Genomic DNA, 18,138 nt, shown 5'->3' with positions numbered 1-18,138 from the left:
AGGTAATGACAATCAAACTAGGATCTAACTGCCACTCCGACCCCAAACATGGGCACATCTACGAATTCGAGATCTGACCCGACACTCAAATTGGGACCCGACTAAACCCGTCCTCGACACCCAACACTCGACGAGAGATCCAACATTTGATTCGGAATTTGATCCCCTCTAATGCCTAAGATTTGACTTACAAACTAGGATTCAACTGTTACTTCCGAACTATGATGCTACCTTAACACCCTACTCGAGACTAAACCCTGACTCCCGATCCGAAACCAAACTTTGAAATTGGGAACGGAGACCAAATCCTGACCCAAGACCCTAACATCCGACCCGAAATTTGACTTTGACACCAGACATGGATGATTGATTTAGGATTGAAATACGACACTTGACTTGGGACCCAACCTCGCACGAAACCAGACTCCAAAACCTTACTTAAAACACCACCTCGACACTTCAGTAGGGAACTGACCCGATACACAACCCAAGATCTAACCTCAAATTCTGATCAAAGACTTGACACTCAAATTGAGAACTGACCTTGACCCGACTTGAGACCCAACTGTCAAATCACGATCCAACCCCAATTTATGATATGAGACCGAATTTTCAAACTAGGATCAAACTGTGACACCTGAACTGGGATTCGATTTTTTAATTGACATCCCACCTCGACGATCTATTTGGGAACCCAACTCAACGCTGACCTGGGATCTGACCTTGAATGTCGATTTAAAATTCGACTCTGATACCCAAATCAGAACACTACCCCGACAAGTAAATTGGGATCCCACTTCGACTCTCTACTTAGGATCCGACTTTCAAATCAAGATTTGACCCCAACTCTCAACCTTGGAACCGACTTCCAAATTAAGACCCGATTATAGCACTCAATTAAGGATATAAATTTTGAATCGGAGATTGTGGCATCCAACCATGACAAACTATTTGAGATCTGACTCTAACTTCTGAATCGGGACTCAACCCCAACACCTAACCTGAGATCTAACCCCGACACGCAACTCTAATGAATAATTTGGGACCCAACCTCTACTTTCTTCTAGGAACCCGACTTCTTAATCAGATCCCAACCCTAAAACCCGATCCCGGCCTAAAATCTAGACACGACCTTGACTATCGATTGTGATCCAACCACGACACTCTATTTGAGACTTAACTTCTCACTTCCTAACCCAAGAATCGACACCTAAATGCAGACCCAATTTTGAAACATGAGACGATCCTGACATTTAATGTGGGACCCGATCTTGACTCCCTATTCAAGACCTAACCCCTAAATTGGGATTCAACCCCGATTTGACTCAAGACTTGGGAGTTGAGTCTCGAGTCGATGTTGGGATTCGGGTCTTGAATTGAGAACCAAAGATCGATTTTGAATTAGTATCGGAAATTGATTTTCTAGACTTGAGTTATGGTGGAAATTTGAGGTATAAGGTTGAAAAAGAGTTTTGTAAAATATTTTTTTTATTTTTTTGAGGTAAGTTATTTTCCTTAAATTTGAAAAAAGTAGATCGATTGGAAAATATGGGTAACTCGTATTTACTCATTTAAAATATGACCTGCTAATTTGCTACTCCTAATAACAACCTTCGATTTGTTTTGACACAAGAATTAACATTTAAATTTTAATCATTTTGCTTCCCCTAATTCCTGTATAAAATTTCAAACTGCATGGGGCTAATACTTTAATTGGCAAAACTTTCCAATTTTGTTTATTTTCAAGTATCTATTACAAATAGGAATGTTTTTCAAGAATATACAACAATTTATGTTGGACTGATCAAATAAAAGAAAAACACCTTTATCAATATTAGAACAACAATAAGCGTTTGGTCAAGATACTAAAAAATACTTGGGAAAAATTACTTTTTCAACTCAGAAAAATAATTTCTACTACTAAAAACTTGACCAAACGCCTCAATTCACTAAAACAAACTTTCAAATATTTTCAAAAAGACACTTAGCTATCGAGAATTCGAGATGCTTGACCAAACAGTCAATAAATATGTTCTTCGAAAATAGGTGGGAGGAAAAAGACAATTTCGAGATCCAATGAATAAAGCGATAGAACCTCAAACTTTGGTGTTGAAACATCATACATGGACACATAATTGGAAATGACTTGAATGTCTATCACCTCTAACAATACACAACTTATGTCACCCTGAATAAATACTTCTTTACAGTGCTTTTAACATGTTCACATCATCTGAAAATCATTTCTTTCAAGTAAATATTGTGATCACTTCACAAGAGTCTTGATTTGCACTGTTTATCTTAATGCCCTTCATCCATGGGATCACTTCTGTTGCACGTTTGAGATCTTAAATCCTTCTCATCTTGCCTTGATTCATTGGAACCTGATCCCTTGGAAACAGAATCTTCTAGGGCCTCCAGAAAAGATGGAACCGTCAACTTATCTGCAGCAATCATGTATGAAAATTAACCAATTTTAAACTAAAAACGACACTGATAATTAAGTTGATGAAGCATATGATCTAGTGCATCAGAAATGAATGAGAAACAAAGTACAGTAAGGGTCACAAACAGAGGTATAACCAGCTGTGAACTAGATAGACAGAGTTACACTTCACATGAGCCGCAGCTCAAGCTGCAAAAGGCAAATTTCATATTTCACCCACTTATCGCATGATTACAAAATATAGTACAGCAGCAGTTAAAGAATGGCTTAGAATTTACAATATATAAAATTTTGGATGATGTCACTATTTGGATCATCGAAGATTATAATTTGTTGAAATTGTTGCACGGAGAAGAATCTTCCATTAAAGTAAAGGTCAATATTTTTTAATGAAAGCAAGTCATGTATACATACAGGTCACTGATTATAAGCATCCTTGCTTAAGTTTTAAAAGAGATGAAAGAAAGTAGGCAAAATATGGAGCATATAAAATAATTAACCAATAGAAATTAGTGTGTTTCATTCCTTTCAGCTTGAAATGAATTATCAAACAATGTTTTACTTACATTGGCTTGGATCAATTCCAAACTGAGTCAGATCTATTTGTCCAGTTCGAAGAACCTGCAGTGAGAAGAGAGTCAATTTACAGACATAACCTGCAAGCATACCAAAAAAGCTGAATGAAAAAAATGAGATTTTGATGACTCACATAAGTAAATGAATCTAACTGCTGACGGAACGGAGGACTCTGTAGCAATTCCATTAATTCATATGGTGTCCAATGACCCTGTGCAAACATAAGAATTTTCAAGATAACATCAGCACTGTAATCCTTGTAGCTTGCGTACCAAGAGCCAATTTTTTACCTCTGGCAAGTGTGAAGCTAGTTGTTCTTCTAGTGGTATTTCCTCGATCAGTGGTAATATGAGCTCAGGCCTCAAAATATCTCCCAATCCCAATCCTGATACAGTAGCAAGACACGAAGTTAAAGTAAATGGTGTGTATGCTATATTTTTTTGTATTACATGAATGTCCAGATCTTGGTTTCATTCCAGTGAAAAAGAATATTGTTATACTCAAACCCTAGATGTTGTTCTCCAATTGCAAGGATAAAGAAAATGAAAAGATGGAAAGGAGAACCTGTAGGGAAATAAAGCACTAACAAAGGTGCATGACAGTGTAAAGATGTTGTTCTCCAATTGCAAGGATAAAGAAAATGAAAAGATGGAAAGGAGAACCTGTAGGGAAATAAAGCACTAACAAAGATGCACGACAGTGTAATAAATAGCGAAGGATAACCAAGTCTAAACATTCCCTTCTATTTGAATCAAGAGGAGACAAATAAATTCAAGCACAAGCAACACTTTGGGCAGCAAGTATATCAGCAAACTGAATATGACAAGAAAAAACTACATCAAATCAAACGAGACACCTAGATTTTAGGTGGAAAACCTCTGCATAGTGGAAACCACAGGACCAAAGCTCCACTATAATCAACAAGAGTTGCAATATGTTCTCCAAAATGGCCACCAAAGAAAGGTCAAACGATGGGATAGCACCAAAGAACTTGAGAAATAGAGTAAGATCACCAAAACACATATATTGTGCACGAGCTGAAATCTGGTGCTATGGGACTCCAAATCCACCTCTGTCATTTCCCAATCAAAGATTAAGATAAAATGAACAAGCTGCCCATATATCAATGCAATCGGACAAGGAATGAACCAGGAACCAATATTTGAAATTGGCTGCTAGGGCTGAAAGATTTTGGGCAAAAATCTACACTCACACTTTTCTCTATATGGTTGTTAATCTCTATCTATATGTGAAAATAAGACAATTAAAGAGGTCTTACATATGCACCATTTAGTGTGCTTATGGGCAAAAGTGGACTCCAAATTGGACTTTTATTTATCCACATAGCCGAAGACCCTGCTTTATACAATATTTTATCAAAAGGACCAATATAGTGCACCACCATGAGACCTTATCTTAAAAGGATCACACAAATCGGAATGCATCAACACCAGCAAATCAAGCTTTCTTGAAGATGGTTATCATACTCAAAGTGACCAGTCTGATATCAATGCTCCAGTGCACGATGATATGGTTGGCCAACAACCAACTGTTATTGGTGCATGTTATTGATGAACCTGAGAGATCTCTCAGAAGATCTACAAGAGAGAAAATACCTTCATCTTGTTATTCTGCAAATGAGCATGTACTCTTCACTAACGGGGGAGAACCTGAGAGTCTTGACGAGGTCATGGAAAGCGAAGGAAAAGAAAGACGGTTTGATGATATGGGAGATGAGATTAAATCTTTACATAATAATCATACACTACCTAAAGACAAAAAAGCTTAGAAAAACAGGTGGGTCTTCAGGGTGACACATGAAGATGGCCACCCAGTTCCATGATACAAGGCTAGATTAGCTGTGAAGAGATTTATCAAAAAAAAGAAAGGAGTTGATTTTGATGAGATATTTCTCTCCCGTTGTGAAGATATCATCCATTTGCATGGTTCTTGGCTTAGCTGCAAATCTGAATTTAGAGGTTGAGCAAATGAATGTTAAAACTACTTTACTCCATGGTGACTTAGATGAAGAAATTATATGGAGCATACAAGGCTTTGAAGTTGAGCGAAAAGGAAATTATGTTTGTAAACTGAACAAGAGCTTGTATGGTCTAAAACAAACTCTCAAGCAATGGGTACACGAAGTTTGGTTCTTTTATGGGTCAACGGGGCCTCAAGAAGACTCCTTCAGATAATTGTGTTTTTGTGCAAAAACTCTATGATAGTAACTCTATCATTGTTTTGTTATATATTGGTGACATGTTTGTTGGTGATCATAATGCTTGTTGGATCAGAAAGCTGAAGCAAGAGTCGAATAAGCCTTTTGCTATGAAATACTTGGGACCAACAAGACAGATTCTTGGCATGCAGGTTGTGTCCGTGACAGGAGGCCAAGAAATTGTGGCTATCACAAGAGAAATACGTGAGTTCAACATGGACAAAGCTAAGGTTTGAACAAGAAGCAGTATCCTAATAATGAATGGTGAGAAGGAATATATGAGAAAGCTCTTTATGCTTAAGTTGTTGATAGTTTGATGTATTCAATGGTGTGTAAAAGCAGTGTTTTGGGAGGCGAGAAGCGGAAAAAAGCGACGAGGGCTTGCTTTACAGAAGTGAGAAGCGAAGCGCGTACTTTTTTTAAAAAAAAGCGACATTTAGTATAAAAATAAAAAAATATCAAATAACTAAATAGAGGTAATATAGTCTTATTTAGATTAAAAGAAAATAGATAGTCAATAATACTCATAAGTCATAACATATAAAGCAAAAAATCAAAAACATAATTAAATCACAAAGACTCGAACTCCTATTCTTCAACAAGATCTTCAAACTCGTCAAGTGTCATAACCAAGGGTTATAATTGGTCATCATCTTCTTCATCATCAGAAGTGTCAAAAAATAATAAAAAAAGAGCTGCTAGCATACACACTGATCACTAAATAAAAACGAAAAAAAAAGCAAAAGAATTGAAAAAAACGGAGGAGGCAGTCAGTAATTGTGAACAGAAACTGAGCAGATCGCAGCAAAGATGAAGAGAAGAAGAAGAAAAAACTACAGCAGTCGCATCGTGAAGAGAAAAGAAACTCACAGAGATGAAGCAAAGGCGAAGATTTTATATTTCAAAAGAAAAGAAACTCATAGAGATGAACTAATAAACATTGGTTAAAACTTACCTGCAGTCGCGGTCGAGATGTGAAGAGAGACACAGTCTCAGGCGCGGTCGTGAAGAGAGAAGAAGCGAAAGAAGAGTCGTGAAAGAAAAATTAAGTTATATTGTATATTTCAGATTTAAAAAAAAACTAATTTTTTTTTAAAAAAAAACTAATTGTCGCTTTTTTATAAAAAGCGCGCTTTTGCCTTAGTGTCGCTTCTCGCTTCTTTATCTGAAGCGAGCGCCTTTTTCAGATCGCATCGCCTCAGGAAAAAGAAGCGCACTGGTGTCGCGTCGCTTTGAAGCGCGCTTTTCACAACACTGTGTAAAAGACCAGATATTTCTCATGTTGTTGGTATTGTTAGTCGTTTCCTTTCTAATCTATGAATAGAGTATTCGAATGTCGTGAAGTGGATTATGAGATTTTTTTTTTAGGATTGGTATTGTTGTATTCTTCAGCATTGGGAATGTCGGCCACCATCAAAACATGCTACAAAGCAAGTAGACTCCAGCTTTTCCAAGCTCCTAGAAATTCTTCTAACTCCTCTATTTTTTAATGACACTTCTAACTCCTCTATTTCCTCTATATAGTTTTGTTTACACCAACAAAATAAAATCATCAGACAATTCCATTTCACATCATGGACTGCTTTGATCTTGTCGAATCATAAAATATTTTTATGGCGAATCTAGTATGAGTTTGTGTTATGGCCAGGAAAGCCTATTCTTTGTGATTACACTAATTCAGATTTTGTCGATAATGTTGATACTCGCAAGTCTACTTTAGGCTACTTGATTACTTTTGTAGGAAGAGTCGTGTCTTGGAATTCTAGATTGCAAAATACGTGTTGCTCTATCTACTACAGAAGTTTAGCTTACGAGTTGCTCGGGATGAAGAGATTCTTAGGGGAACTTGGTTGTGCCAAGGAGAAGCATGTGCTTTATTTAAATAGTCAAAGTGTTAATTCACCTTGGCAAGAATTTTACATTTCATGGTCGATCTAAATACATTGATGTGAGATACTATTGGATTCAAGATGTGTTGGATTCTAGGTTGCTTGAACTTACAAGGTGAATTATTTCACATGGCTTTTGGCAAAGGAGGAAGTCTTGACACATGAAAACTTGAACAAGAGGAAACACAACCTTTCCTCTAGATGTTATTTATGCGAAGAACAGGTGGAGACAGTCAACCATCTCTTTTTAGATTGCAAATGGACAGATCAATTATGGCAGATGTTCATTCACAAAAGGAAGATCAAGTGGACAAAACCAGGGAGAATCACACAAGTTCTAAAATGCTGGAATAGTGATGGAAATGCAGGAAAAGAGGAGGAGAGATGGAGGATTGACCCAACATGCATCTGGTGGACAATTTGGAATGACAGGAATCAAAGATGTTTTGAAGAAAAGAACAACAATATTCAGAAGATAAAGATAAACTGCCTAGGTCTTTATTATTTTTGGTGTAAGCAAGTAGTAATAGAAAATTCTGAAGATGTTTTTAATGTTATTGACTGGCTGTAACTAGAAGATATTAGGGCTGATGTAAGTATAATTTTTGGTGGGGAACTACACTTTGATGTAGTATACCTGTGGATGTATAGAAGTAAATGTTACCTTTCTCAAAAAAAAAATGGTTGCTTGAACTTGATGATAATGGTTCCGACATGATGACTAAAGACTTGCCAATAGGGAAGTTAGAAGAATGTTGCATAATTGTCAGGATAGTGATCTTCTCCACATAGTAGGGAGGGGAGAGAATTGTCAGATTTTGGGTCTTTTTTCTTTCCTATGAGGATAAATGAAAGCGTAATTTGGATCAACCCAATTTTGCCCATAAACCCAATACTATGGTGCATATTAAGACTTCCTTTAAGGTATTATTTCCAGATATACAAGAGTAGAGATTATCAAACATATAGAGAAAAAAGTGAGTGTAGATTTTCGCCCAAAAACTTTCAGCTCTAGCAGCCAATTTCAAATTGCAATTCCTACTTCGTTCCTTGTCTAATTGAGCAGATATTTAAAAAGCTAATTCACTTAATTTTAATCTTTAATTGAGATCTGTCAAAGGTAATTCAATGTCATGTAGCTCTATTTTTTCAATTCGTGAACAGTAGCTGCATTTTGGTGATTATATACTTCTCTAGTTCTTTGGTGCTATCTTGTAGTAGTTATTGTTGCTCGATATTTGGCAATTCTTTGGTGGTCATTTTGGAAACGTATTGTAACTCTTGTTGATCACAGTGGAGCTTCGGTCCTGTGTTTCTACTCTTCACTCCAAAGAGGTTTTCCACGTAAATCTTTGTGTCTTTGTATGGTTGGTTTAGTTCATATTTATTTTGTTGATATACTTGCTGCCCAAAACGTTGCTTGTGCTTGAATTTGTTTGTCTTCTTTTGATTCAAATAGAAGGGAAAATTTAGACTTCAGTATCCTTCCGATATTACTCTATCGTGCACCTTCGTTAGTGTTTGTCTTTCCCAACAATACCCTTAGAAGAAAATTAGAAGGCAGTTAAGGAAGCAAATTAGACATCAAGCTTTTAGTCTTGTATACCTGTTGTGGATGTGGGTTACTCAATTAAGTTAAGAATTTAATTAAATTTCAAGTAGATTTATATTTTTTATATTTTAAGTAGCTTTATTTATTATTCTAGAATAGGATTTATGTTTCATAGCTTCATAAGAATTAGGTTAAGCTATAGTTATAAGTTTGGAATAGGATTTAGGTTTCCTACTTTCATAAGGATTAGACTTCCTATTGTTGTAATAAGACTCTTATTTGAAAGTGTTTCTTATGAATAAATCAGTAAGTCATATATCAAAAACAAAAAAAAAGAGATCACCATTCTCTCTCCCATTGAACTCCAAAATTTCAACCTCCCTTTAATGAGTTGAATATATATATCGCTCCGTGAGTCAATCCTTTCCTAAAGATTCATAACATTTGATATCAGAGAATGGGTGATAGAGATCAGTTCCAAATTTGAGAAGAGAGTGTCATTAAAGAAACCTAAATGAACTCTAAAATTGCAGCAATGGAACCACACCTCGATGAAAGAATTATCCAAGTCATTCAAGAAGAATTGTCTAGATTGGGAGTTGGCTCTACAAAACTACCAACCCATAGACATAAATCAAAGCACAGAGATGACAAGCATATCAACAATTCATGCTACTAACTGTTATACACAAACTATTCAACTGCCGCTAAAAATCATCCAACAAGTGGTAATTCACATCCGATAGTGCCAAGTTATACAAAGATGAATTTTCCTAGTTTTAATAGCATCAACAATCTATTATTTGGGCACATCGTTGTGAACAATTTTTAGAGCAATTTGGACCTCGTGAAAAAAGCAATCTGATCTGAGAAATAGTCATGCTTCAGCAATCTGATAGAGTTGAAATTTATTCCAGAATTTTTGGATGATTTCCCTGAAATTTGCGCTTGAGGACAAGCTCTTTCAACGCGAATGGAGTAATGTAGTGGATGCGGGGACTCATTTAATTGAGCATTTAATTATATTTTTAAGTAGATTTATTTATTATTTGTTTATATTTCAAGTAGCTTTATTTATTATTCTAAAGCAGAATTTATGTCTCACAGCTTCATAAGGATTAGTTCAAGCTATAGTTATGAGTTTGGAATAGGATTCAGGTTTTCCTATTATTATAAGGATTAGACTTCCTATCTGTAATAAAACTCTTATTTAACAAAGTTATCAAGTTCAAAAAATAAGACTTTTATTTAAAGGGGTTTCTCATGAATAAATTATTGAGTCATATTTCAGCAAAAAGAAGAGATCAAAGTGATCTCTCGCATTGAACTCTAAGGTTTTAGCCTTCGCTTAAAGAGCTGAAGAGATCGAAGTTCTCTCTTCCATTGAAGTCTAAGGTTTCAGACTCTAGTGAGCTGAAGTAATATACTATCGCCCTGTGAATCAATCCTTGCCTAAGGATTCATAACAATACCATAAAATTTGTTAACAAATATTCTTTACTTTAATTTTAATCATCTCACCAACGGTTTAACTACCTCAAAATCCTTTCAACCACAAAATAGTGAACTATGGCGTGCTGCCCAAGCATTAAAAAAACAACCAACAGAAAGTATGAGTTGATCAATTGCCTACCTGCATCAGGATCTACAGCTTCATCTGTACCAACCATAAGAAATAGTATTAGGTCCACATGAAGATTGATTGAAAGAGATTGTTAAACAGTTAAACTTCAGAAAAGTTGAAGGGAAGTAAGTCAACTGAACCTGAGGACCCTATATTACTCAATATTCTTTGAAGATCAGACAACTTTACTGGGCCTGAAGATGTCACATCGCTACTTGCTTCAGTATTCATGCTTGCGCTAACCAAATTCCCCGCCCTGAAAGAGGTAATCCAGAACATTTTAAATGATAACTTCCAGCCTCTAGCAACTTCATAGAAATGAAGATGGTTGTGTACTACTACTTAAAAGGAATGCAAGAAGGAAAAGAAATTATTCAACTGTCTCAGGACCTAAGTTTCTCGGACTCTCCAAAAATGTTGTTGCACCCATGTCAGATCCTCCAAAAATGCACTACTTTTGAAGGATCCGACACGCACCTGATGACATTTTTGAAAAGTCCGAGCAACATCTTGGTCCAATCTACTTTTAAGTGGAAGTTTTTGGCAAATATAAAAATAACTTAAAATAAGTCAAAAATGACTTCTTAAGTTAGAGAGTGCTTGGCAAAGTTAAAAATAACTCAAAATAAGTTTAAAATGACTTTACAAAGTTAAAGAAACAATTTAAGCTCAATCTGAACGGGCTCTAAGTTTATTATTGTAGCAGCATGGTTAGTGAGGAATTATATATCCGATCTGACTTAATTCTGACTGGGATTTAGTAGTAGTTTTTGTAATCAACTATGACTCAATGTCGAACTAAGTTGCTTGTGTTCTTCAGTAAAAGTGAAGTGAGGCAAACCAATTTGCATCAGTTCTTAAAAATCTTTGTTAGCATGTGAATCTCCCCCATTTTTGTGACAAGATGCAACATCAAAAACAGATCTTATACTTCTCAATGATATCAGTATTACCTCGATGAAATATCTTCTTCTACCATATCTTCAGAATTTGGTAAAGGAGCTGAAGCTTCAGGCTCATCTTCGCCAGGAAACTCTGTTCAAACAAGTTAAATTTTACCTAGGTTAAAACAGGTACGTTAAATGAACTTCCACAGTTACCTTCTCAAAAAATAAAAATGAACTTCCACTCTGCCAATTATAGAAGTCATATAGATGAAACGCCCATTAACATCATCCAAATGTAGTTACTAGAACAACATATTAGAGTGCATTCCCCAAATTAAAATTCCATTTTCAGCTCCTTTATGTTGTTACAACCAGTCAACTACTGCCACACTTGAAATTTCATAAAGGTGTAACATTCATGCTCGACACAGAACAGCAAATAATCAATAAATCAAAAACGTCAAGAACCATAATGACACTTGACTTTATGAATAATTTTATGAATTGAAATCAAATTAACAATTAAACAAGGGAGAAGAAAAGCTAGTCACATTGTAAGTCCATGATGCAGAAGCCTTACAAACTATATCAGAAGGAAAAGAGACAAGGGATGGCTAGTCGACAGCTAATACATTTAGGTCTACAGGATTGACAACAGGCAGAGAGGAAAGAAAAGAATTTAAGGCAGAGACTAAAAGAATATATTGGCCTTGACAACTTGAAAAATCTTAATATTTGTTGAGTTCATGTAATCCTAAACTAGGTTGGTAGGAGAAGGTAGGAGAAGTTATCATTCTTTCAATAAACCAACTTTTTCAAGTTACTAAATTTCAGAAAGGACATAAAGCAAAATAAAAGTGAAGACAAAGGAAAATAAAATAGTAAGAATTAAAACCCAGAAAGACAGGCACTGAATAAATCTTGATTACCTAGTGGTTGATTCAAGTAGAAGTTGACTGAGCTACATAACTGTGCATCATTGTCAGCTGCTGGCTCCTGGTAAGAAATGAAGGAAAATTTTATCACAAACTCAAAGCATGATCACAAAATTCAAAAACATAAAGTGATATCTATGGCAACAGATATGACCTGCATCCAAAAGAAAAGCCTTCTATCGTCGGTACAGAACTTCAAAATGTAAACCCTTCCAGATGATTGATTGACCTGAAGAGTTTCGAAAAACAATGAATTAGCATCAGATATTAATGAAGTAAACCTCTAAACGATGATTTTAAGGATTTTTTTTCAAATGGAGGAAGTTTGAACCTCTTGTAATTTGTAAGTGAAAAGTGAACATTTAGATTGGAAATAAAGTTTAAAGTCGGTCATTGGTCACTAGACACTATTGATTCTGTATGTTGTGAACTTCATCTTAATAATCACAGAATTTATTTTGTTGAAATTGAACTTGAACAGTTTTTCAGCAATCTGAGTAACAAGCAACAGGGAATAGAAATACCTTCTCAAAGACTGCCTCCTCTGGGAAAACAATCTGATCCTATGATCAACTTTTGTCAAGAAACAACTTTCAGATTTACAGTTTAATCACTATGAATGGTACCATATGCAGAATAAGAGCAACGATCAATAAAATCAAAGTGAAGCAACATCAAATAACAAACTTCACAAATATTTGGCTGGAACTAGGATACATCTTCAACAATGTTGAGATTACGGTCAAGCCACTGAAAATGGAGTAGTCCCTCTTCACCCTAAAATATCAAAATGACATCTTATCACAATAGGAATTTAGACAATTGTCAAGCAACATTTTGTAAGATCACCACCATGTAAACTAAACAAGGTCTCAAACTTGGGTGAGCAAGAAAAATGATAAACCAAATCAAATATGATTGCTTTTCCCATACCCTGCCTATACGAACAAGTCCTTTCCGTGAATCAGGGATAACCTTTTTGCCCTCCATGAGCATTTTACCAGCACGAAATTCCATCAAAGTTTCCTGAACAAAATAAACCAATGTCTTTTATACCACACCATTAAGACAATCAAATGTCACATGAACAGAAAAATATTTATCATGACATGAGATAGGATACACATATACTGTTTGTTTTTCTAATTTTGATTTCTTTATAAAGGGGGAAAACAATTGTTAATGATACAAATGATACAAACAGAAAAACAATACTCACTTATCTTTGATAACTAACTATTTTCTTATGGAGAAAAGCAGAAAGTTCATATATAAGAGAGTTATGCTACAAAGGAAAGAAGAATAACAGTGAAGCTCTCTGCGACTGTCATCAAATTTGTGCATACAAATTGGATGCCTATGTACTCCAAGATGAACAAAAGGTACTTGCATATTTTCCATCAGACCAGTGACATCCTTGACTTCTTTGAGTACCTTCCATCCATATCCTTCCAAGTGTGAGATGGACCATCTGATGCTTTGTACATCTCCTCATTCCACTACTCCAACTTGTTGTAAGCTCCTTAGCGCATCCAGGAATCACCAAGCTAATTTATTCTACAGTACTGAGGCCATATTGTGATGTACCAGAAGGATCCAGTATTCCACATAAAAGCACCACTTTATGAAGGATCTTCCTCTTTCTTACATTTTCTACTGTTTAAGTAGCCAGACAGACTCTATGAGGAAGTCCTTCCTCTTCAAGACAGATTAAACAAGGAACACCAGGACCCCTCCAGTTCTCCAGATGTCCCCTCAGACACCATAATGGTGTACAATTCTTACAACCAACATTGTTTTTTCAGTATTCTTATGACAACCAATGATGGAGTTAATGTGCTTCTCAACCACCTAACACCTCTGGACCAAACATTACCCATATACTTTGTAAAATGTCATTGCCCATATATTTTCCTTTCTATTTCTTATACTTAAGTAAAGGAGGGAAAATGGTTGCTGCTGCCGCCGCCGCCACCACAATTTAAAGAGTTTGCAGAATAGGTAGACCCACAAAATGCCAAATGCAAAATCTCTCTCAAATTATGATGTGTGCTACTAACTAGAAGTTGTCGCCCACACAAAAGTGTGTTTGTTTTTCAGTAAGCAGAATTTTAAGAGAGGATCTTTCTTTAGAAATACATAATGCTTGCATCCAAACCTTATTCTAATATCTCTCCAAATAAGCCCTAAAACTCTGATAAAGAAGCTTGCCACTTCAGATATATAGGAATTATTTTACATCTTCAGATTTCTAGCTCAGTTCTTTCTACTATAACTTTCGAGTAAACTGTAAAGAACAGAAAAAGCGCAACACTGATACAGGTGGCACTTTAGACTTCAAACTGCTTAGTCTTTTAGCTTCATGTAGTTATGTTTTGAAGCTAAATAGTTCAGTCACTTTGTAATAATGCATCTTCTTGATGCCTTTTCAATACAATTTAATTACTTAACCAAAAAAGTGTTGCATCAAGTATTTGTCTACCTCCAACATGATAACATCTATGCAGTAAATAGTGACTCATCCAAAACCTATTTTACTCTATAGATTATCAAAGGCGCGCTTAAGCCCTGAAGCGAGGTTCAAAACGTGTTGAGCGCTTTGACTCGCTTTATGTGCGATTCAGCGTCTAACATCAAGGTTCTAAGGCTAACATTTCCTTGTCAATGAGCCTCATATGAAGAAGCAACACTAAATAATTGATATTTCACTTTATCATAATTTTTTTTCAATTTCTTTGGACATATATTTGTCATTCGTGTTTATAATTATTTGTCTCTAACTAAACATATATATTTGTATTTTTTTCTCCCTTTGCGCCTTTTTTCATTAAAGCCCATGCTTTATTTGCGCTTTGCGCTTAAACCCTCACGGACCTTAGAGCTTTTTTGTGCTTTTCGCCATTGATAACACTAACCTTAAAATGTAATCTTATAGATATTTCCACTAAACTAATAGATATGTAATCCTTGATGCTCGTAATTTCTCCCTTTTTGGAATGATGGCAATGGAAGAAGCATTAAGACTTATTCTGAATACTTCCACCTCTTGAAAAGCTTCAATGGTCTCCATCTTTGGAAACTGCAAAAGTTAAACCAACATTGTCCCCTGCAAAGACTCAACTGCCTTTTGAATCTCTTCTTTCTCATTGCCCCTCTCCAACCACACACTCTTTACTTCCCCTATTTGGGGTCAAACGCTGGACCCCTATGGTAGGCCTCCAACCTGCCTACTCGGCTCCTTCCTAAATAGCTGCACATAGACTCCTATGATAGCCCCTCCTACCTCCTCCTCCGCTTCATGCACTACACCTTTCCATAGATTAAATGAAGTTTCTCCTCCTATTTGTTATGCGTACCTTGTAAAAAAAGACTTTATGTTTGAGTCCCCCTCTTCCAACCATAATGCCCTTAACTTGTCTATAACTACTATCTTGAGTTATTCCTAGTTAGTATCTTTTAGTACTTCCTATAAGCAAACTATTTCGGTACTCACATACCTTCCTGGTTTGTTTCTTCAAAAATTTCCTAGAAACACACTAAATCAGCACTCTCCTACCTTCCCTGTAATATCATGAAGTTAACCAAAAAGAGATGATTAATACGGGCCTGTTTCGGCGTAATAGAATTGCTTTTTTCCAAGTTTCATTTTCAAACCCCTGTTTGATTATACATTTTGTCAATTTTTCACCCAAGCTTGAAAAAACAACCCCTCACAAAACTTCCAACACTTTTTCAAGTGTATTACATGTACAAATACAACTTCAACTTTCAAGTATTTTTTGAATTTAATGAATTGCAGACCAATAACTTTTCAAGTAATATACATCATGAATGGTTGTGAAAAATTTTCGACCTTGGCCATATGGCAAAATGTTTACCAATCATATCCTTGGGTTCACCATTAAAGTTCTTTGTTAGCAAATCAACTTGAGGTCTTGTACCATAATAATAATATGTATCATGGTCATAAGATGATTGTACTAGATCTAGCAGACCAAATTATTTTGCTTCTACTTTACTAACAAACTTGCATCTTCTTCGTGCCTTTAATGAAACATTTACTTCAAGAAAAAAAATACAATTTCATTATCAATCAATTAACTAACTTTTTCAATACTAAAAACTAATATGGATCTGCTATATGCTCTACTTTGAGTCCATATCCTATCCCTATGTTTAATTTAGTTGTTTTACTTTTCTTCTCAATTTGTTTAAAAAAGAATGACTCTTCGTGTATTTGGTAACTCTCTAATTCCAATATTTTGCATGGCTTGTTTAAGATTATAAGATTCAAAGAGCATTTTGGTAGATTACACAACTGCAAGATTAAAAAATCTCCTTTATTTTCAATTTCAAGTGACCAGATACAAGAGCCTCCTCAAATAAATAGCAAAAAGTCTATAATTTGAGACCTTGATGATATTACAGTACTCCGGGCAAGACAATAGATACAAATTTAGTGGGTACCTGAATTTGGGGAAAAGCGTCCGTTGACGAAGAACCCATTGATTCTCCAATGTATAAACAAAGAACTGAAAACGAAACTGGCAATTTAAGGAAAAACTAAAACAAGTTACGAAACCTTAATACCCAATTTGTAGGTTTGAAATTGAATACTGAATAATTAGCGAAACAAAAGAAAAAAGTGTGAAACAAAGCAACAGTTTACCACTCTATCACTGTGCTCAGATGAGAGAGAAGATTCGTACAGTTTTGCAAACCCAACAACTTGTCCCGTCGCCGTCGCCGAGTTGGGCTGCTCAATTTATACTGAACTTTTTTCTGGATTCAGGACTACTTAGGGATTGTTTGTTTGATGGACACAAACCAATATTCGGAGAATTTACACTAGGTAGCCACTTTTTGTGGGGTGTATTTAACATTTAATCACAAATGTTGTAAGCTTAGCCAAAAGAAAACATGTCTCGATTTTTAATTATCTAAATTAAATAAATCTCATAGTTTTAATATGAATTGCAATCTATCCCTAAGTTTATAATTATATTAATCTCTTCAAATTAAAAAAAAATATAATAATTGAAAATTGGATACATTAATATATAGCTCAGACATTAAATAATATCTCAAATATATTAATATATAGCTCATATACATTAAAAACTAGCTCGGATATATTAAATACGAGCTCATATACATTAAAGAAATAGGGGATTTTGGAGATTTTTAAAAGTAATGAGAGATAATAAAAATAAGTGAAACAAAAGATGTATATTTATATAATTTCGCCTATTTTGCTTGATATATATGAGAATACGATTAATTTGAATTTGCATCGTATAAGATCCATTTAAGGGTAGTGCTTCCTATTAAAGATTGAGTAATTTTTCATATTTGGGACTTAAATTTGAAACATCTCATTAAAGGATGAAAAATATATATTGATATTAAACCTGTTCTTTTCACATTTCTCTCATTCATATTTATTTTTTTAAGAAAAATGTGTTAAACTTGTAAACTCCACTCAGAATCAATATATTCATAAGATAATTTCAAAATCGAGAAAAATTGAACTGGCTTTTATTTTTTTGTGATGATTTAAATATCACAAAAATTAGTATTTTATAAAAATAGAGCAAAATTACGAAATAAATCAAATATATGTTTTAAAATTTTGTATACAAAAAAATATCAAAATAATGAAAGAAATATTTTTTTCCTTTGAACCATATCTTTAACTCTTTGTAATAATTTTTCTTTTATCTCATTATATACAGAGTTGGGAACCAAAATAAGCCATCAAAATATAAAAATGATCAAAATAAGCCATTATTTTAGTTAGTAACTAAATTAAGCTTAGTGGAAAAAAAAGTTTCATTTTATCCAATTTTTCAAACGTTTTCCGTTAGTATCATAACGTGTATTTTTAATGTATAATGGAACTTTTTCTTACACTTTATAAAGTGGAGCTTTTTCTTCCACTTTATAAACTGAAACTTTTTATTACACTTATAAGAGGAATATTTTTTACGTTTGTAAAAAAGTTTTTTCAG

The 18,138-nt window shown here is 34.8% G+C and overlaps 1 protein-coding gene across 3 annotated transcripts; it reads right to left on the bottom strand.

Annotated features, from left to right (window-relative positions):
• Window positions 1-2,064: 2,064 nt before the first annotated feature.
• LOC101258384 (26S proteasome regulatory subunit RPN13) lies at window positions 2,065-16,977 on the bottom strand. 3 transcript variants are annotated; one of them, XM_004242844.5, is made up of 14 exons: window positions 16,797-16,977; window positions 16,595-16,671; window positions 13,061-13,153; window positions 12,845-12,904; window positions 12,652-12,690; window positions 12,282-12,356; window positions 12,122-12,188; window positions 11,259-11,340; window positions 10,446-10,561; window positions 10,315-10,338; window positions 3,313-3,407; window positions 3,156-3,233; window positions 3,013-3,067; window positions 2,065-2,444 (listed from the first exon to the last, which is right to left on the bottom strand). In XM_004242844.5, exons 2-14 carry the CDS (start codon window positions 16,631-16,633, stop codon window positions 2,302-2,304), a joined length of 966 nt encoding a protein of 321 aa, XP_004242892.1. In that variant the 5' UTR covers window positions 16,634-16,671; window positions 16,797-16,977; the 3' UTR covers window positions 2,065-2,301. The 3 variants fall into 3 exon arrangements, with proteins under 3 accessions (XP_004242892.1, XP_010323381.1, XP_069142830.1); XM_010325079.4 differs by having other exon boundaries at window positions 16,595-16,659; XM_069286729.1 differs by lacking the exons at window positions 12,652-12,690; window positions 12,845-12,904 and having other exon boundaries at window positions 12,282-12,410; window positions 13,032-13,153; window positions 16,797-16,863.
• Window positions 16,978-18,138: the final 1,161 nt, after the last annotated feature.

The sequence above is a fragment of the Solanum lycopersicum genome, chromosome 7 (genome assembly GCF_036512215.1).
Source record: "Solanum lycopersicum chromosome 7, SLM_r2.1".
Classification (NCBI taxonomy): Eukaryota; Viridiplantae; Streptophyta; class Magnoliopsida; order Solanales; family Solanaceae; genus Solanum; species Solanum lycopersicum.
The sequence above is the reverse complement of the archived record's forward strand: the minus strand, read 5'-3'. Positions and strand labels throughout refer to the sequence as shown.